We start from the raw sequence: 26,500 nt of genomic DNA, 5'->3' as shown, positions 1-26,500 counted from the left end.
GAAGCTTTGTTAAATGGAGAGGGACAGGCATCAAATGAGACTGGGAATAAGAAGAAGCCGAGCCAGGGCTGTTCGTTTGCAGCAAATAGCTTCCCCGTTGCTTCATTTATTTAGTTATTTATTTTCATTCACATAAAGAGTTAATCACTCTCTTTTTTAAGAATAAAATATAAGTAGAGTTCACACAAGATATAGAAAGTTCTAGGCATGACGAGTTTCCCCGGATTGTCATCCACTTATCAGGTGTTCAGTGCAGCAATTCAGCTTTGAGAATAATCAGACACACCTGCAATCTGACAGATGTCTTTTGTTGGTCTACCTTTCATATTTTTCACAGTTTGGCTTTTTATTTGTTCAGTTGGCATACTGGCATGTTTATGACAAAGAGAGGGAGGAATGGCACTCGGCATAGAAATGTATTGAAATAGCTTATAAAAATGCACAAGACGAGGAGGGTGTGTGATGCAGAGAAGGACAAAAAACATTATGATAGTCAGAAATTGCTCTGTGTACAGTATTTAAAACACTGAACTTTCTAGTTATTATTGGCACACTGGACATGGCTAGGATGAAATGACTCAGAGCTCAGAGATCCTGAGGAATTCAGTTCTTTAAGTGGGTATTATGAGAACACCATTTATTTATCCAATTAATTATTTCATTTTTTTTACTTTATTTCCTATAGGTCTGGAACTTCTACATTGGTTATAAAGGTAGCATTGGACCTACTGGCCAATTCCAAGTGTTTTTGCTTTTGTAACTGATCTTATTCCAAGATCAGTTTGTAGCATTCAAAAATAGCAGTTGCATGTTTAAATTCATGACCTACTATATGAATTAAAATGTCTCTTAAATCATAATTATTCCCCTTCGTTCCTGGGTGCATAATTTCACAGGGCTGTGTGTTAAATGTGAAATTAATTGGAACATAAAGAATGTAATGTAGGTGCTTTTAAAGAGCTCGCATGCACATCTCATTTGACTTTACAGAGTCTTAATTTAACAGCCCAGCTTAACCGAGCAACGACCTTGCACACTCATGGCCATACTACAACACCTCTAACCTACACAGACTGCACTCATAAATACTGATGTGACAAGTAGGAAGACTCATAGTCACACATGCATTCACAAGCAACAACCTTAGTCATCCGCACAGTTAACTTTCTCTCTCTCTCTCTCTCTCTCTCTCTCTCTCTCTCTCTCTCTCCCTCTCTCTCTCTCTCTCTCTCTCTCTCTCTCTATCTCTCTCTCACACACACGCGCACACACACACTGGCCTTAGGAGAAAAAGACGTCCACTTTGAAATGAAAATAAATAAATCATATCGGCCTGATTGAAGCGCCGCTCCGCTCAAAGCTACAAACATAGCATTACTGTGACAACGTTGTCCCTCTTGGGCTCACAAGTCTATTTGCAGAAGAGTATTAAATTGAACTCAGTCATCCAAAAAGCCCAGTGCTCCCAAAACAAAATGCCTTCCCCTCACCACTCATTTCCTTTCCTTTCCTTTCCTTTCCTTTCCTTTCCTTTCCTTTCCTTTCCTTTCCTTTCCTTTCCTTGCCTTACATTTCATTTCCTTTCCTTTCCTTTCCTTTCCTTTCCTTTCCTTTCCTTTCCTTTCCTTTCCTTTCCTTTCCTTTTCTTCTCTCTTCCTGTGCTGCTCTTTTCTTCATTGTTTTTTTATCTCGACCTTCCATCACTTTAAAGGCATTTAAATACAAATAGAGCATTTAGTGTGGGGTTTATGCAGCAAGAAACAAGCCATAATCTGAATTTTATCAAGCCTATAAAGTGTGTTCCAGGAGCAAAATGGGACGTGCTTGAACCACCATAAAACAGTCCAATCTGGCTGAAGTAACAAATCATACCTTTGTTCCTTTTCTGCGCACTTTATTATGACTCTCTTATACACAACGATGCGAGAGGGGTAAGATTTCTCAAAGGACAGAAATAAATCCACCATTTACGCTTACATGTACTGATATAAAACTTCCTTCTATTCCTCAATAGACAGGCTTTTTGTTCGTGTCAGCATCACATTTAGCACAGGAGCTGCTCAGATATTCTACCGCTCCCTATAACCCCACCATCTCTTCCTCTTCTCCCTCCTTTACCTCTTCTCGCTCTCTTTGTCATTGTCAGGAACTAAAAACTGCCACAGTAGGAACACTACACAGTTTTAGCTCAAGGACAACATTCTTTCAGTAGCAGATATTAAAGCTGATACATAGAACAAGCTTTTCTGTGAATTATGAGTAGAAACACTGAGGATGTTGCGTGCCCGCTTCCCCCACGGCAAACAAATCACTTCTTCAGTGTCTAGCAGTGCTACACTTTGTATATATTTAAGCTTAAATAAACCGCCGCACACGTACAATTCATACAGTACATTTTCCAGCATCTTCTCTCGTTGGTTCACCCTTTTCACTGCAAAGGATGACCCGCGTTTTGAAGAAGAAGACTTTGTTTTCATCACATATACTGTACATTACAGCCCAGTGAAAGGGTGCATAGATAAACATATAATGGCATTATAAACATTTAAAGGATTTGGCAGACACCCATTAAGGGTTAAGGGCCTTGCCAGGGATTCAAACACAACCTACTATCAGAAGTCCAACACCTTAACCATTGAGTTACCACAAACCTATAGAATATAAAGCACACCTGTGGCAGCTTGGCAGTGCTGGAGCTTGAACCCCCAAACTTCCTGGCAGTGACCCAGAGCCTTAACCACTTGAACCCCCATTTTATGGCAGGAAGGAATTCTCTGATGCTTGCTATAAATTTTGGCATCTTGCAAGGCCAAGTATGCCAAATCAGCTTGTTTATATCGGATTTTGTAATCAACAGCCTGGTCCAGCATATGCAGTTAACCCCCTGCCTCCCTGACCAGTGTGAGAAGAGGAAGTAGACTGCCTTTTTTCCTTTCTGGCATATTAGCGTTCTTTGAACGTGACAGTCAAGGGAGTGAGGCAGGCGACGCCTGTCCTCTTAACAGGATTACACTGTGAACAGAGCCACAGGATATGTGCACATAGAGAGCAGAGAAAAGCTACGCTTTGCACTAGTGTACACAGTCACGACACCACACTGGCCTCTTTGTGTGTGAGTGAGTGTGTGTGTGTGTGTGAGAGAGACTGAGATGCTGTCAAGCACTCACACACATACATGCGAGTGTACATTATCTCAGTCAGCCCCAGGGAAGCAGCTCCCTTCACAAGTGTGTGGAGATTCTCTGGGAAGGTCTGATTCCTTTCTGCAGGCCAGAAGTAGGACAGTTAATGAGGGTGAAATTGCTGTGCCACTGCTATACTACTGCCCCTTGCTAAGCTATCTGAGGATTGCACCGTTGTAGGCCAGTTATGTCCATCCATTGAGTCTAACATCACAGCGTCATAGCTTCAAAGCAGGATAAAGATGTTTAATGTGAGAACTTGCAGACAGAGCTATGTCATGGCTGGTCAGTCACGCTTAGTTCAGTGTTTAGAGTGTAGTCAGAAGGTCAAGGCTGTGGGCTATTGATAAGATGATTAGGAGTTCAAATCCAGACAATACCATGCTGCCACTGAAGGCCTGAGCATGACCTTTAACCCTGACCCTGCTCAGCTCAATTCTAAGTGACCAAACATGTAAATGTCAAATGTAAATGTATTAGCCAGCTATGCCGGGTGTGAATCAGAGTGAAATTGGTATTTTTGTTTGCTATTTTGGTACGGTTTTTCATTATGCATAAGTAAACCACCCCGGAAGCATTAGTATGAGGACTGAAAATGTACTTTGCAAAATGCACTTATTAGTTTAAATAATAGCAAAAAGGTAAAAATAGTAAAAACGTAATCAAATAGTAAAAAGTTAATCAAACCTCTGATAAACAAACACTGAAATCATAGAATGACCAGAGCACACAGAACACAGTGGAAATGCTAAACAAATAGTGAAATAAAACATGTTAAAATATTCTGTGTTCCATATTTAATATTTCTTTTCACATCACCATTTCATTCTTTCTTTATTGTCTAGGAAAACATGTCCAGAAAACATTGCATTTTTTTTTCCTGCACTACAGTTTTGTCTCTTGGATCATATTTGGTTCAGTTTCTGCGGATGGATGGATACAGATCTCTTTCTAACGATGGAATTACGCTTTTTGTTACAGAGGTTACTTAAAAGCAGACTTAGTTCAGTTCAAATGGTCTAAGGATTTTGGTTCTTACCTGCTTGTAAAATTGCACTTAGAAGGTACTGTAAATGCACCAGGGTTCAATTTAAACAAAGTAAACACTGCACATAAAGCACTTTTAGCCTCAGACTTCGAGAATCAATACAGTGTACATTATACACTCATAATACTGTAATATTCTTGCCTGTTACTGTCACACTGGCTTTCCAGACCTGTGTGTTTTCTCAGTTCCCTGCAGCAGAACATTGTTACACAGTGACAAAAACTATTCTGAGCAATCTATAGTCACCTGAGGCTCATGGCACCTTGTCCCAATCTACCATTCTCTGTAGGCATGGTGTAAAACACTCCAGTAAACCACACTATTTCCTGCACAATATTTCCTGCAGTAAAGTTATTGCAATGAAAGCAGGCATCTCTAGATCATGTTGTGTTGGACATTATCGGATGTTCTACGGATAGATGGTATTCTTGTCTAGACTTTGGAGAAAGTACACACGGCACTCTATTTCCTTTCTGACAGACTCATCTTCTCTGAGGTTTGGTGCAGATTTTCACTCTACTCTCCTACCTGCATGAGCTATTCCAGCTTCTGAAAAAGCTTTAATTCCTTACCTCTATATAGCATGGTATACTGTAGCTGCTCTTGTCCCTCTTGTCCTTGTATTTCCATCATGTCATGGCAGATGTAGTCTGATATGGAGATATTTAGAGTTACTTTCTCATTTTTACCCACAGTGTTTGCCTCCCAGGGTGCTTCATGACCAAGGACTAATACAAGATTCATATATTCATGCCCCCTAGCATTGCAGTGACGTGTTTCCTTTACATCCTAAACAATTATTCTCCACTAAATCGAGACTACAATACAGCAGTCCCACTGGGTCATGTAGACTTAGTTCTCCTGGGATATTCAAAGCAAGATTACAGAACGTGACTAGTCTCAGATCAGTGAACAGTCACGGTCTAAGAACTGTAGTTGAATTGCTTTTACTTTTGCATGTCCGCCCACTAATGGTTTATTGATTGTGTATGTAGTGGACTGTTGAGTGCACATGTCTCTCTCTCTACCTCTATCTCTTACTCTTTCTCCATCTGCCTGTCCTCTCTGGAGAAGGGCCAGGATTGAGGGACTGATGCACTCAGGGGTTTTAACAGCACAGAAGGCTGCATGCCACCCAGAGCCAAGGTCATGCTGGGCTGCCATATTGTATTTTATGAGAAGATGGGCAGCAATAAGTACTGATACGGCCTCACGGTTTATTTATCGCCCCTGGTGACAGCATGCAGATCTATTCAAGCAGGTCTCCAGAATCTTTCTTTGGGCCTTTTGTGATACATATGTCATGCATAAAATAGCACCCATGACAGCTTTTCTAAACACAATCAGTGAGTGAAGATACCTGCTCTAAGCACAAGGCAAATGGTGACTTACGGGTTAGCATGTTTGTCTCGCACCTCCGGGGTTGGGAATTTATTCCCGTGTTCTCAGCATGCTTTGGGGGTTTCCTGTGGTACTCTAGTTTCCTCAACCGTGTGACAGGCTGACTGACACTGACATATTTAAATTGTCTATAGTAGGAGAATTGGTGTATGAATGTGAGTGACTGTGTCCTACGATGCCCTGGCACCTTGTCCAGAGTTTCCCCTCTTTTATACCCCAAGTCCGCTTGGACAGACTCCAGGCTCCCTGCAACTCTGTGTAGAACAGGTGGTTCAAAAAAATAGAAGGATGGATAGACAACAATTTCACCTCATGTATCATATCTATTAAATAATTATTTTTTTTTTCTTTCCACACAGGTGACCCCTGTAGCTGGGCCTCCAGAAGGGGGCACCAGGGTGACTATCCGCGGGGTGAATCTGGGTCTTTCTTTCTCTGAAATGGAAGATAACGTGCAGGTGGCAGGAGTGCAGTGTACCCCAAAAGAGGACGGCTACATCATCGCAGAGCAGTGAGTCCTAAAAATAAAAATGAAACCAAACCTGAGTCCACAATGATCTGATATGTGCATCATTTAAAAGAGGTTATTTGCAAGAATGTCAATAATTGTAAAAAATTAAACTGTGTCATGATTGGCACAAAAATCTAGTTTAGCTTATATTTGATCTGTCTCAAAATAGAATGTACTGGAAAAACACAATGTCCTACATTAACCCTCCTGCAGAACAGAACAGAAAAGAATCTGTTACAAATAGTACACTCTTGCTAACACACTGGAAGACAACAGTTTATAGTCTAGTCAAAGTCAAAAGCAGCCAATTAGATCTGTCATAGCCATAAGACTTGCTAGCCACTCCATAAGGGGTGTTCAGGGGGGTTCTGCCTTGCTCTGCTGAACCTGCTGGCAGGTTTAGTTTTCCTCACGCAGGAACATCTTTACAAAGGCAGTACAAACAACTCATGATGAACGGCCATCCTGAAGATTACATTCACAGCCATCTCCAACAGGGAAAAAAAGGCTAATTAGAGCAGAGGCAGGCCTGGCTAGTCTCCTTCCGCTGGGAGATTGCTGCCCACCCTACCTCCCACTCCCTCACTCCTCAATAATCACGCAGCATCTGTTGTGTTTACTTGTTTGTTGAATGGCTAGTTAACCCAGCTTTTACAATCTTCTGCAAATATCTTGAAGCCAGCGCCTTGTACATAGCAAAAACCTCTACTGAATACAGAAATATGGAAAGTTCATTCATGTTATCATATCATATTTGGATTATTTATTCATTACAAATTACAAATATACTTAATACCAAAAAATATACATATATTTTTACTCATTGTCCACTTATAGAAACACCTGTGTACCTGTTAATTTATTCAGTTATACAATCGGCCATGTGCACAATGCATAAAATCATGAGGATACAGGTAAGCAGCTTCATTTATTGTTTACGTTAAACACAGGATGGGGAAAAAGTGTGATCTCAAGAACAAGAATCTAAGACCATCGTAGACACAGACTGACCGAAACTAACCAGAATCCTGGAAAAGGACCAGGCGTTTTTTTTTTTTTTCCCTTCATCTGTGAATCTGTGCCCATGATAGCCTCAGATTTCTGCTTGGAGTGGATCCCAATATGGTTTTCAGCTGTAGACTACTGTATCCACCTCAAGTTTTGATGTTTTGTCCATGCTTTTCTGCTCACCACAGCTCACTACAGAGCTCACCACATCTCACTACAGAGTCACTGAACAAGGTTTTTACATAGATGTTCAATTACAAGTCAAAAAAACAAAAAACCCATTTCTACCATTTCTTCTGTCTCTGCTAAATATATTTTTGTTTGACATGTGTGCCATTTAATTATTCAACCAAATTCATTCATTTAAAACTCTGTATCACATTATTATGGGTGTAATGTAAAGATCTCACCTATCGTACCATGTAACATGAGCTCAAAGAAGCTCCATTATTGGATAGCGTTGCTCATTAATAGCTTTGCTCTCATGGATTCCCAGCCTAGGACTGCTGTGGCATTGCTGGGATTGAAACACACAACCTCTGGCTGATAGAGCAAGTGTTTTTTCTGCTACACCACTCAAGAGCTCTGAATTTTGCTTTCTGATTAGTTGATCTTTTTTATGTAATAACGCCTGCTGTGGCATGCACTGCATCATCTCACTAAGATTTAAGACATATATTTTATTAAAATGCCAAAGAAATCCATGCAATCAGAGAAAGCAGTACAACCAGAATCCTCCAAAATGTGGGAGAACTAGCTAGTGTGCAGGGAGGATTAAATGAAATTCATTGCTGGCTTTATTTATTATCATGTTTTATAGATTAGCTGTTCTAGCACTAGTCCCTATCACAGATAAAGATCTGTGGTCCATTATTTTGTGTATAATTTCAACACTTTCTCTTTGAGCCATCAATTTGAAATAATCTCTTTGATTTAAAATAATCCGAAAATTAATAAATGCCTAAGACGCTGTGTAGTCAGGCATAGGCTTTTCTGCTAATAGGGTAGGCTATTAATTAGTGTGTACTGAGTATGTACACACCATCCTCCACCAGAGTCTACACCTTAATGCCATGGGTACTGCAGTCTTATTTACACGCTCAGAAGCGTGATCACACATGGCCATTTGTAGGAAGATGCTCATGCTGAATGTACAAAGGAGCTGCTACACCGTGCCATGGCCTTTTAAGCTTGAGTGAATTACAGGATTCTGTGAACTTTACAGTTGACAGTGTTTTTATACCATGACCTTATTTCAGAGCAAATCTTTAGAGATGTAGAAGGTTAGCCTTGACTCCAACCAGGGATACAGCATATCGGGTGCAAAAGTTTCTGTTGGCATGTGTGTATTGTTTTATTTTATTTATTTTTTTTTTTTTAATCTATAAATAGTTCTTGTCTGTGAGTCCAGCCTGTTTTCTTTTGTCGTGCCTTGGTGCAGCGTGTCAGGGGGCAGAAGCAAGCCAGGACAGCTGTAATTGAAATGCGTGACGTGCAAGGGAGGAGATTTGTCAGTCCTCTTTGCCTCTGACAGCAGTTTAATCCAAGTAGGAGAGAGCCAGGGTGAATTCATTTGTATGGAGCTGTGGAGGAATGTCAGGAGGAAATGAGGAAAGGGGTTACACACAAAACTAGAGCCTACTAAGCAGAAATTCTTTGCTGTGCAGTCTCTAGAGCCATTACGTCACCTCGAGTACCATCAGCCACAGTCATTTATCTTTGCCTGGCACAGAGTTAACGCTGCTGCTTTCAGAGTGTAATAGAAGTTGTATTTGACTGTAGTCGTGCTACATCTATGTACGTACTGTATGTATATCCCACTGTAGCGTAACCCCAGCATACACGCCACACACACTAAGCAAGCATGATTGCATTGCAATCTTTTACTACTCTTCACAAGTGCCAATCGATGTGGCACATTTTTATTATGTCATTTGATCTGGCCACCTGCCTGCACGGGTGACATCAGATCAGAGAGTATGATAAAACAGTATTGATCTTCTGCAGCTCCTCACTGTGATTTACACAGGCCTTCAGCCGTCTGTTAGGGGCCATATTTATAACACAGCAGGGCGCTCACTTTATGAGGATGAGGCAGACTTTTACTTTGGATGTCCATTCAGGAGCCAATTCCTCCTGATTGAGCATCTGTGGCATAACAATTAAGCACTCAATGGCAAAAATACAATGGTATTGATAGGAAATCAACTTAGAAGGCTGGACTTAAAGTTGCCACAATGATTCATTATACAGAGGTGGCAACATTTACGATTTAACAGAGTACATTTACGATTTGTGAGTCGATTTTCTTTTTCTTTTTTTTTTTTTAGCTACAGCAGCAGATTGTATCTCTAAATTGTATGTCGTGTGTGAAAGGGTGTGTAAGTGTGTGTGCGATTGTGGCCTCCTGTCTTGGGTGTACCTTGACTTGTGCCCTGAGTGAATGGATGGCTGGACAGATGGATGGATGGATAGATGGAAGGATAGAATGGCAGCAGATTGTGAATAAAATTCAGATTCACTGAAAGGGAAAATGATGTGAAATGTGCTTGTGCTTCTTAGAACAGTTGATTTTGCAGATTTAAATTGATGTATTCTATTCTGAAGACTTAGAAACCTTCATCCTTATTCTAAAGCAAGTGGGTGGCACCATGGTCAATCTGTAGGCTATTCAAATTATTAAATAGTACCAGACTTTTGCTTCACATTTTCCTGGGGGGAAAAAAAAAGACCACTATATTTCCATTGTTTTCCAAAATTATGTTATCAGTCTTCTGAATCACAGCATGGAAAATAGCTTTGTGAAAATGAAAACAATATGTAGACTAGACTGGATATACACCACTGTTCATTTTTTAAAAACAACAGTATAAAGTAATATACCACCATCTGGTTTGCTTATGAATCTAATCCTTCCCACAGAGTCTAGTTCAGTCGTTATGTCTCATAAGGTTGTTTCATTCACTGACATACGTTAGGAGTTTCGTGCATTATTGTTGCAGTGTCTTATGGAATAGAATCCAAAATGCAGCGTTCTAATTGCTGTGAATTTGATGTGAATTTTCAGGATAGTGTGTGAGATGGATGCAGCTCCAGAAGACACCAAGGCCGGTCCTGTGCAGCTCTGTGTGGGAGAGTGTAAGCCTGAGCTGCAGGCTCGCTCTTCTCAGCTCTATTCCTTTGTGGTAAGGATTCAAATCCCAGCATGCCTCTGATTTATGCAGGAAGGATGTGGTATTACTTGCCTTTATTTCGGTAGTACTTTAACAGTTCCGCTGATAGAAGCTCATGAATAATGACATAGGCATTAGAACAGATTTAAACTTGAACTTGAGCTACTGTAGAAGTAGGATAAAGCTTTAAATGAGAGTATAACAAACAAATCATTATTTCACGTTTTACTCATTGACAGTATCGTGTATTTCATGAACTATTTGGCTTTATTCATTTCCTTAACCCATTAAGATAGTATCCTGTCAGATTTTACAATCCACAATTACATTTTTTAAAGACAGTCTTGAAGCCATATGCATTAATAACAACTAGGTGGATAAATTCCTTTTTTTTAATTTCCTGTTGTTATTCTCTCACAGTGTAAAACATTTATTTTATTGATTTGCATACTGGATAATGGCATTATCTGTGCACTTACAATTAAGCAAATGGTTCCTAATGCAATCATGATGCAAAACACCGAACTGAATCAACTCTATGATTGTGGACCCTTCAAATAAACTGTTTGCAAAAATTGCACACAATTAGAAATTACAGGCCTAATTTGTCACTGCTTTTCAGCAGCATAGGAATTGCGCTTCCTGCTTGCGAAGCAAAGTTCCTGACAGCCTAATCAAATTAGTTTTTAGTATGGAGCAATTATAAACGTGTGGCACCATGGGGAAAGCACACCGAACACAGAGACAATGAAAGCTGTTAGCTGAATTAAAGGCAGGATGGCAGCCATGTTCCTCTACACCAAAAAAACACCTGAGGGGACACTTAAACACTGCTATTCACACACACACACACACACACACACACACACACACACACACACACACACACACACACACACACACACAGACACAATTACCCCTCCCCCAGCAATTAACAGCTGCCGGTTATTATCAGAGTCATTTTTATTCTGAGACAGTGGATTCCCTTTGATTCCTGGTGTGTGTGTGTGTGTGTGTGTGTGTGTGTGTGTGTGTGTGTGTGTGTGTGTGTGTGTGTGTGTGTGTGTGTGTGTGTCTGTGTGAGTGTGTATGTCTGAGCATGTGTGATCTTTACAACCTGTACCCTTCATGTCATGGTCACACACATAACGAACACATTTATACACGTCTGAACAACAGACAATTCCTAAGCGGATACCTGTTTTATAACACAAGATAAGGCAGAAAATGCTGTTAATGTATTTTTCGCCCTCATGCATGAGGAGTCAGCCACCATCTATTTTTAGAGCAGTGTGTTTGTGTATTTCTCCATCTGCTTGTCTTCAGAGACTGTACATATACGCTATTTTCAGTAGGTGAAATAAAATGCAGGGTAGAGCCGCAGAAAGATTGGGGGAGGAAGGAAGACGTGGGCAGTGGTGTGCTTAGAAGATATTTTTTCATGGATTTTAAGCATTTGTGTCCTGAACTCTCTTCTGTGAGATATAGCACCACTCCGGCTGGAGAGCTGTCTTTTCCGGATAGTCACAGAATTTTTGTGAATTTTAACGAAAAACCTCTTTAAAATCCAAAGCTGTTCAGAATGTCTAGTTCTACCCAAATGATGTGTCCTGGAAAATTGCTGTACTGTAAATAAATTCAGTCCAATTCAATTCTATTTGTATTGCGCTTTAACTATGGACATTGTCTCCAAGCAGATTTAAAGAAATATAAAAATTAAGATTGGAATAACGATAACATTTTATATACTAAAAATTTTGAATACAGATTACTAAGTTGTTTTTTGATCCATATTTCAATTAGAATTATAGACATCAGGCAGTAGATTAGTCTCTTTCTCTCTCTAATTCAGACACCATCTATAACTGGGCTATCACCCAGCCGAGGTCCAGAATCAGGCGGCACTAAGGTGACGATAATTGGAGTGAATCTGGGTGCAGGAAGCAGCGTCAGCGTTCTCTTCGGGAACCAGACCTGCGAGTTTTTTGAGTAAGTACCTGCCATTTTCCGAAATTATGGTCACCATCCACTACAAAATACGATATAATTACGATTATAATAAACACTGACACAGATGTTGACGTTTATCTGTACCACCATACAATAGAGAAAATATGGCAGATTATAAAGGCCATAAAATGACAAAGTAATCAGTAAGGGTACTTTTCTCAATACAGGTAAAAGAATCAAATTTTATTTTTTTACATGCAGATCTATATAATTAGTCACGTTTACTTATTGTATTTTATTTATATCATTGAAATTCTGTTTGAATAAATTGTGTATATGAAATGATAAGAAAATAAAAAACCCAACAAAAAAAGCCTCGGTCATGTGAGTGAAAGTCAGGACCTGACGTTTCTCATGCCTAACTGATAAGTATTTTAAAATTGGCTGTTGTTATTAATTGCTTGAACAAAAACACATTTATATTAATTTATATAAGTACAAGCAGTACATAAATATACAATTTCCCAAATTGCTAAATAAATCTCTTCTTACAGAAATCTTAGCAATCATAGCAATATTTTTATTAGTTTTTTGTGTGGAAAAAAGTTTCGAGGATTGGAATTATCACAAATTATGAATTACGACTAGTTTTTATTTAACGACGTCGTCATTACCAGCACCATTTTAGACGTATGAAGGCCAGTTGCATAGAAACAGACTTCACAAACTTATTTTACACATGTTCACTTTGTCAATAACAAAATAGTGTCAAAAGTAAAGGAAACTTGTCTAATAATATTTTTGAATGTTTTTATGGAGTGTCTGTCATACAATGCCTGAGTAAGCTACTGTAGAAACAAGCACGTGCTGGTTCAGACAATTCTGAACTTTTCTGATCAATCAGAATGAAGAATTTAACAAAAATGTGGTTTAATAATAAAGTAATACTAGTCTAGACATATTCATATTTACAGAGCTAAGCTATTGTAAAACACAGTAATAAGCAGTGGGTATGCATGACTAATTAGCATTTGGCTGTATCACATTTGAGTTATCAGCATGGCTGTTTCTCACAGGCGGACCATGTCGGAGATTGTGTGCTACTCCGCTCCCTCTTTGATGGGGGTTGGCCCTGTACATATCACTGTAAGTGTGGATCATGCCCAGGTGAAGGAGAAGCTCACTTTCGAGTACATCGATGATCCGACTGTACAGCGCATCGAGCCTGAATGGAGCATCGCAAGGTAACAAGCTTCCCATCACACCTCATCTATCTCATCTGTGTTTTCTTTCCAGGTACAAGATTCTAAAACTGAAAAACTGCTGATGCAAAGGAATACGGTCTAATGCACATCTACCCTTGAGTAAACTTCTAAATTAGCATCTTCCTTTTAACAGAAGGGACACAAACATGAAAGCCAGATACATCTTATCCATGGGGATCAGTTTAAAAGCAGGGTCAAGGAAAGAAGGCACCATGGAAGGTCTCAGTGTGTGTGTGTCCATCTGGTGCTGGCTGCCTCTAAAAACACCACTGCAGGGCTGACGGGTCTGAAATTAGCACGACTGAAGAGCGATTTTAACAGAACATGGAAGGGGATAGGAAGAACATGTGGCAGAGGTGTGAGTACGCAGCAGATGGCATGGAAATGAATTTCAGTGTGAGACCTTACAGCATGACCCCAGGACACAGAGTCTAAGGGGAAATTGAGAAGAAAAGGTGTTTGATTTTCATTTAGAAAAATAAAAAGGTATTAGTAATTCACTCTGCAGGCAATTTTTTGAGTCCAGTGAATACATTTTATTGCTTCAACGTTAAACAGGATGGGGTACTAACTTCAATTAGTGGTAAGAAATAAAAATTAATAATAAGAATAAATCCAAAATATACAGAAGAGATTTTCACACTGCACTTAAGCCCAGATTATCGCCGTTCCAATCCCAGCTTTGAACCCCAGCTAGAGGAGCGTTTCACAGTTGTAATTTAGAAAGGGTGTTAGCACTACTCTTTACCTAGGGTTATGAAACCCTGCTCTGAAGGAGGATTAGCACTGTGTTAACCCCTCATTGCAATGCCAAGCCTGTACAGTGTGAAGAATATTACAGCAGACACCCAGTCTGAACAGAACAGAACCTTCCTCATATCATTGTGCTTTGGGTTTCAGTTACAGAAACACAGCATGTTGTGAAAAATGAACATCAATTGGAGCAAAGAGGAGACAGTTAAGTCTGTTCAGGACAAACTAGGTGGAGTATTCAGAAATAACTAAGTATTTTTGTAATTGACTTAAAAAGTAATGGACACTGGATCTCTACAAACGCCTGGTAAACTACACTGCAAACTTAAAAAAGCCAAAAGAAGATTGTAGAGCTGTGGAAGATGACAATGATGCTGCTGTACATGTACAGTAAACGCATGTAAGTCTCTCCATGCTTTCAAAAATATATTCATGTAATTTACTCCTCTAGCTTTATTTTGCCAATTTCTCTGTTTTCTTGCCTTTATATGGGTCTCAGCAGGCTTAAAACAGCCAAGAGGATTTATGTGACAATATTTTCTCCCACGAGTCAGTATTTAAATCGGTCGCATTCTGTATTTATCCGATCATAGATATTGGTGCTGCAGATAAGATCGTTAAGATGGGGTTTAGGGATGTACAGGGTGAAATGTCAGGTTATGAATTGCCAAGATTAATTGTTAATTAATGGGTAAAGAATAAGAGCTAAGATTTTTTGAAAGATGTTACAGCCCTATGTTCACCTTTAATCCAGACCAGTTGGAGTCCGGCATTCAGAATCCTACTGAGAATCAAATTAGTATGAGGTTGAAAAGTGTATGACCGAAAAGTGTCCTGGCATCTCCTTCACCTGCGAAGCAAGACCTGAATGTTTAAGACATAAAGGGAGTTTACCTTAGCTGATCATAGACGTTTCTTTTCGTTCGTTTCTTCATGGCAGAGGCACAAAATACATGAGATGTTTGAGTGAGAAATGATTTTTGAACCTAGATGACAGGCTGTAAAGAAAAGAAACAGGTAGTTAGATAGAGAAGAGAAACGTCGGAGGGACAGCATAAATGCAGTCAATTAGCTTCAACTGGCTAATTGCTTCCATTCTTTTTTCCCACATTAGCATTTTTGCTCTAATTATCCCTTTAGTATCCTGTCTAAGCGGGATGAGAATGTAATATTTTAGATACTAATTTAGTAGTATAGAGTTATGCTAAAATTGGAGGCAGTAGACTTCTTCCTACTTTTATAACAATGTGAAATCAGTCGTAGACGGGCTTGATAGCATTTCAAATTCATCCTGCATTTGTTCCCTTACATGTCATGCCTCACCTCCTTCTTTTCTTTGTCATATGGAATTTCCTGAAACAATTTAGCACAGTGCATCTATAATTGTACAGGGTATGCTACACCGGTCCACACGATTGCATGATTTGCATTCACATTTGCATATCATTTACACACTTCAAAACGTTGTAAGTTTTCTTGGTGCCTATGTTCACGGGTCATTTTATTTCAAATTTGCATATATCATGTCTAAAAGAGGAAATGCAGTAATATTTAATATAGGTTTTATAGTGCTAATGAACCAGTGGTGAAGGATGAATATGGCCCTCTCGCTGACATCTAGTCAACTTTTCTACACTGCCTTCTTCTTTTTTTATTATTAAGCATCTAGATTTAAAAAAGTACGCTGTGTAAAGGCAAAATGTCAGAAAGCAGCTGTAGCATTTACACTGTGCTAAAGTCATGAAAGCCATATGGTTCTCTGTTACAAACTGAGCATGGCTAATGTAGTGGATCTGGGAACTATCTTGTGACATTTCACAATGAACAACCAGGAGCTTCCTGTCTCCAGCTTGTGTATCCGTCTATACTTGTTTTGTTGCATATTATAAAGCCCTAGACAACACCAGAATGTTAACTAGGATCATTGAGGTTCCTGCTTTTTGGTGTTTCTAAAGGCACATCTGTTGTGTTTGATTACATCTCCTGAAGCCAGTTAAAAGCATCTTTAATCATTACCTTCTCACATCCTTATTATCTTCACAGCACCGTTTGAACGGCGGGTCTGTGAGATAAATTGTGGACAGGTTTCAAAAGTAGAGAACATACTGGAAGTTAACTTTCTGTTCAAGGTGTAAAGCTGACCATATATTTTTTGTTTCTTTGTTTGTTTTTTCTTTTGGTTCTAGTGGACACACTCCACTTGTAGTGACTGGAACCAATCTGGATGTGGTCCAGGAACCGAGGATCCGGATCAAGTACGGCGGACATGAATCAGTAAACGTATGTAGTAATAAAATACTTTATTTTTTTCTTTCTTCCCTTTCTTTCTTTATTAATCCTTTGTCCTGTCACTTTACCATGTCCTCACTTATCTCTGTGCCAAGCTTTTAGCAGAATGACTCTCATATATGGTTACATATTGGAAGAGAATGGCTAATAAACCCGAAATTGCATCAGAACCGCAGAAGTTCCCAACCTTGAGTATAAACACTCTTTGTCCATTGGATAGACTTAATAATTGGTGAATTATTGAACTAAAGTGTGACTGGGGATATTTCCGACTGCGTTTTTGTTACACATACAGGCCAGATCAGCACTGACTTTAAGAGCTATGCATCCCTGCAAGTGACATAACTGCCCCTATGAATAATTTAGTGCCCACAATGAGGCTGGCAAGAAATGCTTAATTGGATCATTTTAACCACCACAAGTTGCAGAGAAAGACTGCGTTGGCCTTTTGCTCTTATTCTGAGTATAACATTCCGTGAGAGACACATCATCTTCCTCAGTGGCTGTTTTATGGCATACTAAGTATGTTAGGGAGAAGAGTGAACGCTGGAAAGTGGAAAGATGTTCTTCCTTGTTCACTGATATATTTTCTGTACTAGTTTACTTTATAATATACTAAATGTAATTGTAACAGTATAATGTAATATATTAGCCCTCGTCAGCATAGCAAGGGCCTGGAATAAGGCAGTAAGGCACAGAATCGTTCTAAAACACATTTGTTTCTTTAGTCCTGGAAATGTACATTTAATGAAAGGAAAAGTATTTTTCTGAAAAAGAGTGAATGCGAGAGTGTACAGCGAGTTCTCGGTGAGAGAGAGAGAGAGAGAGAGAGAGAGAGAGAGAGAGAGAGAGAGAGAGAGAGAGAGAGAGAGAGAGAGAGAAAAAACTAATTCTGAAAACTTGTAACGACAGCATGCCTACACAGCCATGCAATACATCAAGTACGGAAAATGCTGCTTTGACAGGCGGGTGTGATGTGACATGAAGTACAATAAATGGAATAGTTTTATTTCTCTAATGCCACAGCAATTGACTACAACAGTTTAAAAATGACAAATCATACTTTTTATTCTGTTGTTGATATATTTAATGTTGTTATGTGTTACATCCATTAGAGAGACCTCTAAGCTTTCCATCCTGAAGATTTCTTTAGTAAAAATATAGGAATTTTGAAGGAGCAGCCTTCAAAGAAAGTTTACCAACCTTATCAACGTTTTTGTGGATTATCCACCGTACAGGCTGTAATCAGACAAACAATAACATATATCAGAATGAGTTTATTAATATACCTGGAATTTGCCTTGCAGCTGTTTATAGAAAATGATTCAATACTTTCTGACCAATCAGTACCCAGAATTTGTGAATCCTGTGGTATAATACACAGTACTGTATATCAGTGCTAAATTATTCTCAAATCGATTAGAGAGCCTGAAACTGTAGAAAGCACATAGCAATAAATAAAACCAGATTATATTATATAATTGTCCACATTATTTGCTTTTTTTTCTGGCTACATTTCTTTTTTTTAGTCTTATTAATTGCTTGTATGTCTTATTTTTTAGCCAATCAGAGGTTGTGTTATATTGCTACAATAGTTAATCATATTCTTTATCTTAATCTTATGCTGATGAGCTTTTTATGAGAAAATGTCATGACTAGGCTGGTACATTTACAGTTAAATATGATCTGTGGACAAAAAAGCTCATGCATCTGTAAGTGTGCATCAGGCATGAATTCTTCATCTGTACCTTTGCATAGTAAACTTCCCCCAAACCTTCCTCATCAACTAAAAAAAGCAGCCCAGAATGGCAGAAGTGCCATAATGCAGCATGCTTCACAGAGCTGAAATATGGTTACCGGGTGGGCACTGCCTGATTTGTCAAGGTTTTTTTTCCTCCCCCACTCTTTAACTCTCATTCTTTTTCTTGGTATATATCTTTCTTTCCAACTACTCGAAGAGAGAGGAAAAAAGCAGCTCATTCTATCCCACCTCCTCACCCTGTCTGCTCATTCTTTATAGAACAGCCTTGGCTTTGATTCCTGGCCTGAAAGGGTGAATTTTTATTAACTGCTGAGGTTACAATCATGGAGCTCTTCATCCCTTCCTCTTGCCATTGTCGCTGAGAAGAGGCAAACAGTGGAACATCCTGGCAATCAGTGCAGAGAGCCTGTCAATGCAGCCTTCAAATTGTCACCTGCCTCCTGCCCAAATTGCTTCTCCTCTCCTCCCCTCTCCTCCTCCCCCCCTGCCTTACCTGGCAGAAATCTCAAAAAGCTACCGCAAAATTGGAGACAATTGCCTTTGTGCATGTAGCCGTACCTGTCACCTGCCTACAATGGAGAAATTAATCATTGTCCTGATTATGGCAGAAAGAGTATTTTTCCCCTGCTCCATTTTCATACTGAGCAGAGAAGAAAAGAAGGGCACCAGGCACATGGAATGGCAGGAAGAGACAATAATGATGTGAGGAGATGGATTCCTAAAGTGTTATCAGCCGCTATCTTAGCTGATCAGAACAGCACTTCTGCACAGCTCTGAAGGGAAGCACTTCAGGAACACATGCAATCAGACGATGTTCCCAGCAATCAGTGTCAGAGACCTCCTCAGACACCACTCTTAAAAGAACACCAACTCAAACAGAGGATAAAAGTCTGATAGCTTTATGCACTCTTTCAGTAGTTCAACAGAGAGAGATGGTGCATATGGACAGAATTGTTTAGGATTCTCTTTACTCAGTAAGCTTAAGGTATTCAACTCACCTGGTCATGCATGTATGGATAGACAGGCAACAAAGGGCATTATTCAGAATCTGCTCCACGTGTTTCCTCTGATCCTGATCCTTCAACATGAAACTTACTTTCCCTCTTTTATTTAAACCTGTGTTTCAACTTCCAGGGAATAAGCTGCCTGGGTGTGTTTCAGGGTGGATCCTAGATGCCCTAGAACTTTGGAGAATTATTGGAGCCAGTGTTACCATTGTTTTTTTTACTGATTTCTGACTACTTTTATCTTGTATGTATCATTTTGACGATAAGTTGAGATAATAGTTATGTTGAAGCCAAATGGTTTTTGTTTTTTGTCGTTATTTTATTTAAAATGATAATAATAATAAAAAAAGCAATATTTTTTGGCATATGAAGGATTTTTTTTATGTGAAAGCACCACAGGTCACTTCACATGAAGCTGACTTGAGACAATGCTAAAGTTATACAAAAAGGAAAACATTTGTTTTGAGTTTGAGATTGAGTTCTGTGTTTGCTTTTGGGGTGGTTAGAGGTTTGGGTTAGTGGCTTAGGGTGAAGGTGCAGGTTAGGGTTTGGTTTGGGGTATGGTTTAAGTTAGGGTTAGGTTTAGAGTTGGGGGGTTTGGGTCAGGGTAGAGATTAAATTAGGGGTGTAAATGTTTATGCATGTGATTATTATAGTTTTGATCTATTTAACTGTTATTTACTATCCACTCAGGGTTAGAGTTTGATTTAGGTATTAGATTAATGGTTTAATTTAAGGGTGAATAATTCAGCTATTATTATAGTTGTGTTATCTTTATCTATTGTTCACTATGCATTCCTACAATAAAATGTAACAAACATTATAGATTAAGAGAACATATTATGAGCGATCCAAACTTATATCATTGGCATTGTACAGGTTGGTTGCTGGAGGTTCCTATCTGTACTGACTCCTTCCATTTTACCATCTGTGATACCATATTGATATCATAGCTCTGAGTATCAGTCGATATCATGTGATACCAATGTGATGAGATATTTTTAGCCCTCTCTGCAAGCAAGTTGTATAAAGCCTCATAGGCATGTTAGTGGAATGCGTAAGTGTCAAATCTGATCACATATCAGTCCACTGTTTCAGTCCGCTACAAGCTCTGACAGCGTGGTGTATAGTGTACAGGACAGCATGTTGAAAAACCTGTTTATTTCTTCACATTAGAGTAAAATCAAAATTGCTCTCTTTTTCTTCAGTATATAAATTTATCTCCATTCATCCTAAATCTGCAATTCACGGCTACTTGTTACAAGGTCACATTCATTCATTTGAGACATTTATATTTTCTGGAACTGGAAGAGTGTGTAGAAGAGGGATTTTTTTTTTTTTGTAGAACTGCAAAAGACACAAAAAAAAAAATGTCTAAAGTGAGCAGAAATGTGGCAAAACCAAGCAGCTTCCAGACAATTTGAAGCATATGGTATTGTGAGCCAGAGCTAAAATGCTAATGCAAGTTTTGGTTTCAGGCAGCATGAAGTGTGTTGCTGTGGTAGCATCTGTCCCTGCTCCCTGTCACATGACACTTCCACTGAGAGGGAAAAAGAACAGCATCCAAGGAACAACTAGATTCAAATTGTGTAGCAGAACCCTGGTAGCAGAGTGTAAGATTTCATTGCCTGAAAATAAGAATGAATTTGTTGAATAATTGTTGTTGGTTTTTTGTTTATATGCTACATTGGCTGTAAAATGCCTCTTTTTAAGACACACTCTGTTTCAAGCAGGTAGTCAGGCAACCATTTAGCTGTTTTTCTCTCCTCTTCACAACCTCTGACTGACAGGAGACGAGAGACTTGCGAGTAGCATGATATCATGCTGCGGTTCACTTTTAAACACGCTTACACCCTGTCTGTCATGATGGAGATAGAGTGATTGTAGCAGTTTTAGCATAATGTAAAATGTTGTTATTCAGCAGTCAGTGTTTGGCACAAGGCGATACCGTTGCCCTGTATCAGTCCACCCACACAGCTGTAATGCTCGATCTGTGTTTCTGTCAACATGCATTCTGGATGAAACTCCCACTTCTCTGAAACCAGAGAATGCAAAACAGGCTGTTCTGTGCATGAGGCCAAGACAGCACAGCACCCAGAAAAGCACACCTGCCATCTCCTTTAAAAAAAAAAAAACTATAGTTATATTTATCCCAGTATTTTTTTCCAGTCCTTTGGCAGATACCTGAGTCTGTGTCATTATCAGTTGGGTGTTGTCCGAACTCTTATTTTAGCTTTTGATATCATTGGGAAAGCAAGACATGCTAAAATTGCTTAAGGACGAACTCTATCCTGGGAAACAATGAAACTGATTGTCCTGTCTGCATCCTCCTAAGGGAAAGAGTGCAAGAACAAAAGCACTGAAATGAGATTCACTCATACTGACTTTGACCCCAGAGGGCCGTATTTCAAATCTACGAAAAAGAAAAAAAAAAAATCAAGTTTGTGCGGCCAAAAGGAGTTTGTATTATCGATCACCCTCGTAACCACGCAGCCTAGAACTGCAGGTACAGGGCGTGGTGTTTGCTGTGCTTTGAAGATATTTAGTTCTAATTAAGTTTCTCTCTGGAGAGTAGGGAGAGGAGAGAAAGATGAGATGAAACCCTCCCGGCACAGTCAGGGATTTACGGCAATCAATTTTGTTGTTCGAGGTTTAGTCAGGCTCTCTGGAGCATGCAGGAGAAACACAGCACCTGCGTATCAATGTGTGCGTGGGTTTGTGTGTAGTTTTGTCTCGGGGCATGACTGTGTTTTTAAGGGGGAAAAAAAAATCAAGATTGTGTACAACTTCATGGTAAAAGTTAAAAAATGCATACTTTAGTCAGAAGATTTTTTTCCATAGTAAAAGCATGTTGAGTACATTAGGAGATACCTGCGACTTTCATTGTGGCACTTATGACCATGTAGAGCTGAATGGTCATTTGGGTTAAAGAATAGCTTTTGTAAGCTTGTACTGTACCATGTCAGTTGTTGGAATTCAAGCAAAGAGCAATTTCATGTCTCTGTATAGTTTTTACAGCCAAGAGTGTCACATTTTTGCATCATCTCAGATAGAAACAGGACTGCAAAGAGATGCGTTGTTTGTCATTGCTCCTACATATTTGATACTAGTTTCAATTCATTTCAAACAGTACTCCTCTTTTTTTTCTTTCTCTCCTCCGTCTCTCTCTCTATCAGGTGTGTAAAGTCCAGAATAGCACCACTATGAGCTGTTTTGCACCATCTCTAGCGGCGGAGTACACACTTGGGCTGGACTCAGTAAAGCATGCAGACGAGTTTGGCTTCATCTTCAATAACGTTCAGGCCCTTCTGGTTTACAACAACACCAACTTCCTGTACTACCCAAACCCATACTTCGAGCCTCTCAGTACCAATGGAGTGCTGGAGCAGAAACCAGGCTCTCCTATTATTCTGAAGGTATCACCATCATTCATGATATTAGATGTAAATTGTGCAATCAGAGCTCAGATGTTCACACAGCAGCTCTGCAGAACAGCGTGCAGTGTATGCTGATATTAAGCCATGAAGCAGGACATTAAAAGAATAAACACTTACTGACTAATGTAATGAAAATGAGCAGTAATTGTGTACGTCATAGAGCTTTTCACACTGTAACATAACCCCAGGTTAATGTTGTTCTAAACCCAGCTTTTAACCTCAGGTAGAGGAACGTTTCACACTTGTAATTTAAATGCAGGGTTAGCGCCTCTTTTTACCCGGGGTGATGAAACGAGGATTAGCACTGGTTTCGTGACGTTAACCCAGCATTGCGGTGCCAAATGTGTACAGTGTGAAACGATATGGTGTTACAGTGTTATGGTTAGATGCTTAGTGACAGACATCCAGTCTGAAATATAACTGTGTGCCTCATCACATGCATTTTACAGTCACAGAAGTCACAGTTGTGTTTGGGAGGGAAAAAGCCCAAAGGTGATGGATACCATGTCATTTGGAGAGAAAAGGAGACAGTTTATTTTTACTGTAATGGACAGAGCCAATTTAATTGAATAGATAGAAATAAGTGTTTAAGGTACCGACTAAAATTTTACATGGACGGATTTTAAAAAATGGCCAAAAAAAAAGCTGTGAATGATAACAATCCCTCTGCAGGTGCCTATGCTTTTTATTTTTATTTTAGTTCCTTTTTTTATAGATCTCCCAAGAGGTTTTTCTCACTGATGCGGAAGACAAGCCGATATTTAAACCAGTCACACTCTATTTATCTAATCACGGTTAAGGACTGTGCAAATATGCAAATATGAACATTAACCTAAGGTTTAGGAATGTACAGTGTGTAATGATAGGGTTAAAAAATAACCAGGATTAACCCCGAATAAAATATGTATAATGTACAGTTATCCAGTGTTAACTATTCTGACTGAGGTTAAGGTTAGGATTAGATTGAGATTTAGGAATCAACTGCATTAATAATGATGATATCAATCATAATGACAGCTTGGAGAACACATGTGTTTGTGTTTTCTCAGGGGAAGAACTTGGTTCCTCCAGGCTCAGGGGGAGTGAAGCTGAACTATACTGTGCTCCTGGGAGAGACGCCCTGCTCCGTCACGGTGTCTGATACTCAGCTGCTGTGTGAGCCGCCCAACCTCACTGGCCAATACAAAGTCATGGTAATATACAGTGTGTATGTGAATGAGAGACAACCACATGTAGCATTTGTGTGGGCTAAAAATATCAGATGACCCAGAGATGGTTTTATCGAATCTTGTCTAGACTGTGATTGTGTTGCTTAAGAATTTTGCTTAATAAGAAATACAATTTAGCTTTTTCACATAGCACTTAAAATATACCCATATTTTAAATTGCTATAATTTGATATAGCATGTAGCAGAAAATGTCAAAATCTCAGTGTCAAAGCTTTTTTTTTCCAGGCCACCACACTTATAGACCAGTGCTTTTTACTTATTAGTTTAATTCTGGTGATTTGTACAAAAGTCATCTTAAATACAGCTGCTCAACTCAGCTGCTCTGCAAAGATGTGAAGCCTTGTGGCTTTCATGACAGAGGGTATAAAAGCAGGCAGCCAGAGGAAGCGTGTCAGACCTCTCTGTCAGCCTCAGTGCTTTAGTCACTAAAAGCTTCTTTAACAATAGATGAGTTATTAATTATAAGCTCAGCACCAGAGTCACTGCATCGGATGTGTTTGTGTGTGCACTCTTAATGTATTTGATGGGTCGTTTTCTATCGGCATTTCGATTGGTTTTTATTTGTCTTGTTTAATGAAATCCAAGCAAAAACCTACACTCATTGGTCTTATACTGTAGGTGACTTTGTAGATATACATTTACTGACACTAAACCATTTATTTCTCTCCTTTCATTAAAAAACCCTAACTAACCAAATTTGCTGGGATTTAGAAGTTATGTTTACATTTTCATCAAACTGAATTCATTTAATCCGGTTGTAGATTGTGAAAAAGTTTGTTTATGAGTGCCTGAAACACTGCAATCTGATTCATACAGTATATTCATTTACATGTGCACTACATATAATGAATTTTGGAAAACAAATTGTCAGTTGCATTTACACGGCTAATTTTTTTCCTATTTTGCAGATTACTTTAGAGCTACAACTAATTTTTCAATACAAATTTCATCAATCTGATTACACACAAGCAATTATTTGGTTGCTTGTAAACATTCTGAATGTCACTGCTGGGTTTAGAGAAGTCTACTAACTGAAAATTTTCAAACAACATTAGTGAATATGGTGTAATGATAGCATAATATTGGTCATAGAAGAGTTAGTGGTCATCTCTGGTATACGTGCATTCACTAGGCTGGCAACTGTGTTTATAACTGACATCTGCTATTAAGCAAAGAGAATATCCTGGGCAGAAAAGTGTGACAGTATGGGATGTGTTTTTATGATCAGGTGCAGGTAGGTGGTCTTCATGTCTCTCCTGGCTCTGTGAACATCCTATCAGACAGTCTCCTGACTTTACCCGCCATCGTAAGTATAGCAGCTGGTGGAGGTCTACTACTGATCATCGTCATCCTCGTCCTCATTGCCTACAAGCGCAAGTCACGCGAGAACGACCTCACGCTCAAGCGGCTACAGATGCAGATGGACAACCTAGAGTCCAGGGTGGCTCTTGAGTGCAAAGAAGGTGAGGACTTTTACACAGTCACACACACACACAACCACACACACATATAGCAGTACAATATGACAACAAACTGGGGCAAAAAAATATCGTTCAAGACTCAAGCTAAATCAGCTTCCTGTTCTCTGGTGCCCTCTCTTTTGAGCACTCACCCATCATGTTCTCCTGAATCTCACTCTTTTTGGTCCTATTTTCAGATGCTCGATTTCACCTCAATTACTGTAGTCTTCTGTGGCTAATGATGTAGCTAAATGACACACACCAAGCCCTCAGCCATGGCGTAATGATGTAATACTCAGGCAAGCCACTCATTTCTTTTACTTGTATTAAAGTGGACTTTTCATGAGGTGAATGTAGTGCGTGCACACACACACACACACACACACACACACACACACACACACACACACTCTCTCTCTCTCTCTCTCTCTCTCTCTCTCTCTCTCTCTCTCTCTCTCTCTCAGGCTGATAATGGGTGCTATGCTGGTGAGCTGTGGGCATGGGGCATGGGTGAATTCCTGAATCCATGTTGGATAGAGTTTCTGTGTGTGGGTGAAAGATTTTGTTTGTGTGTCATAAAAAGAGAAAAAAAGGAGATGGAGTAAAATTGAGAGAGGGAATGAGGGATAGAAGGTAGAAGAGAGACTCCCTGAGGGTAGAGTGCTGCTCAGTCAGAATGGACCCAATTAAAGCGGCCTCACCTCCGCTCTCCAGCAGCAGGGGACACACACTTCAGCAGACAGTCAATTCATTATCTGCACATCTGTGCGTGTGTGTGAATGTGTGTATATGTTTCTCAACATGCTCATGCATGTATGGTTGAGAATTTACTAAATTTGCCTCATTTAAAGTGATTATGTGGATGTTAGGGATATATACTGTACATCAATTCCCATTGATGCTGAATTTATCTTGCTTGGAAGTGTGAGCGAGAAGTGTCTGTCTCAAAGGCACCAGTTACACCGGGGAGAGGTTAACAAAAGAAAGAGCTCTTACAGTCTTACAGACTATTATAAAATATTGTG

General features: G+C 39.4%; 1 protein-coding gene across 1 annotated transcript in view; it reads left to right on the top strand.

Annotated features, from left to right (window-relative positions):
• plxna2 (plexin A2) overlaps positions 1 to 26,500 on the top strand; it is a 206,482-nt gene that overhangs the window by 147,024 nt on the left and 32,958 nt on the right. The window contains exons 13-20 of the mRNA XM_027145200.2: positions 5,991 to 6,142; positions 10,218 to 10,335; positions 12,176 to 12,312; positions 13,350 to 13,517; positions 16,478 to 16,571; positions 22,526 to 22,765; positions 23,836 to 23,979; positions 25,244 to 25,478. Coding sequence (XP_027001001.1) covers positions 5,991 to 6,142; positions 10,218 to 10,335; positions 12,176 to 12,312; positions 13,350 to 13,517; positions 16,478 to 16,571; positions 22,526 to 22,765; positions 23,836 to 23,979; positions 25,244 to 25,478 — 1,288 coding nt within the window. The remainder of the gene's footprint in view (positions 1 to 5,990; positions 6,143 to 10,217; positions 10,336 to 12,175; positions 12,313 to 13,349; positions 13,518 to 16,477; positions 16,572 to 22,525; positions 22,766 to 23,835; positions 23,980 to 25,243; positions 25,479 to 26,500) is intronic.

The sequence above is a fragment of the Tachysurus fulvidraco genome, chromosome 23, assembly GCF_022655615.1.
Source record: "Tachysurus fulvidraco isolate hzauxx_2018 chromosome 23, HZAU_PFXX_2.0, whole genome shotgun sequence".
In the NCBI taxonomy this organism is placed as follows: domain Eukaryota; kingdom Metazoa; phylum Chordata; class Actinopteri; order Siluriformes; family Bagridae; genus Tachysurus; species Tachysurus fulvidraco.
Note: the sequence above shows the minus strand (reverse complement) of the source record. Positions and strands in the feature narration are given on the sequence as shown.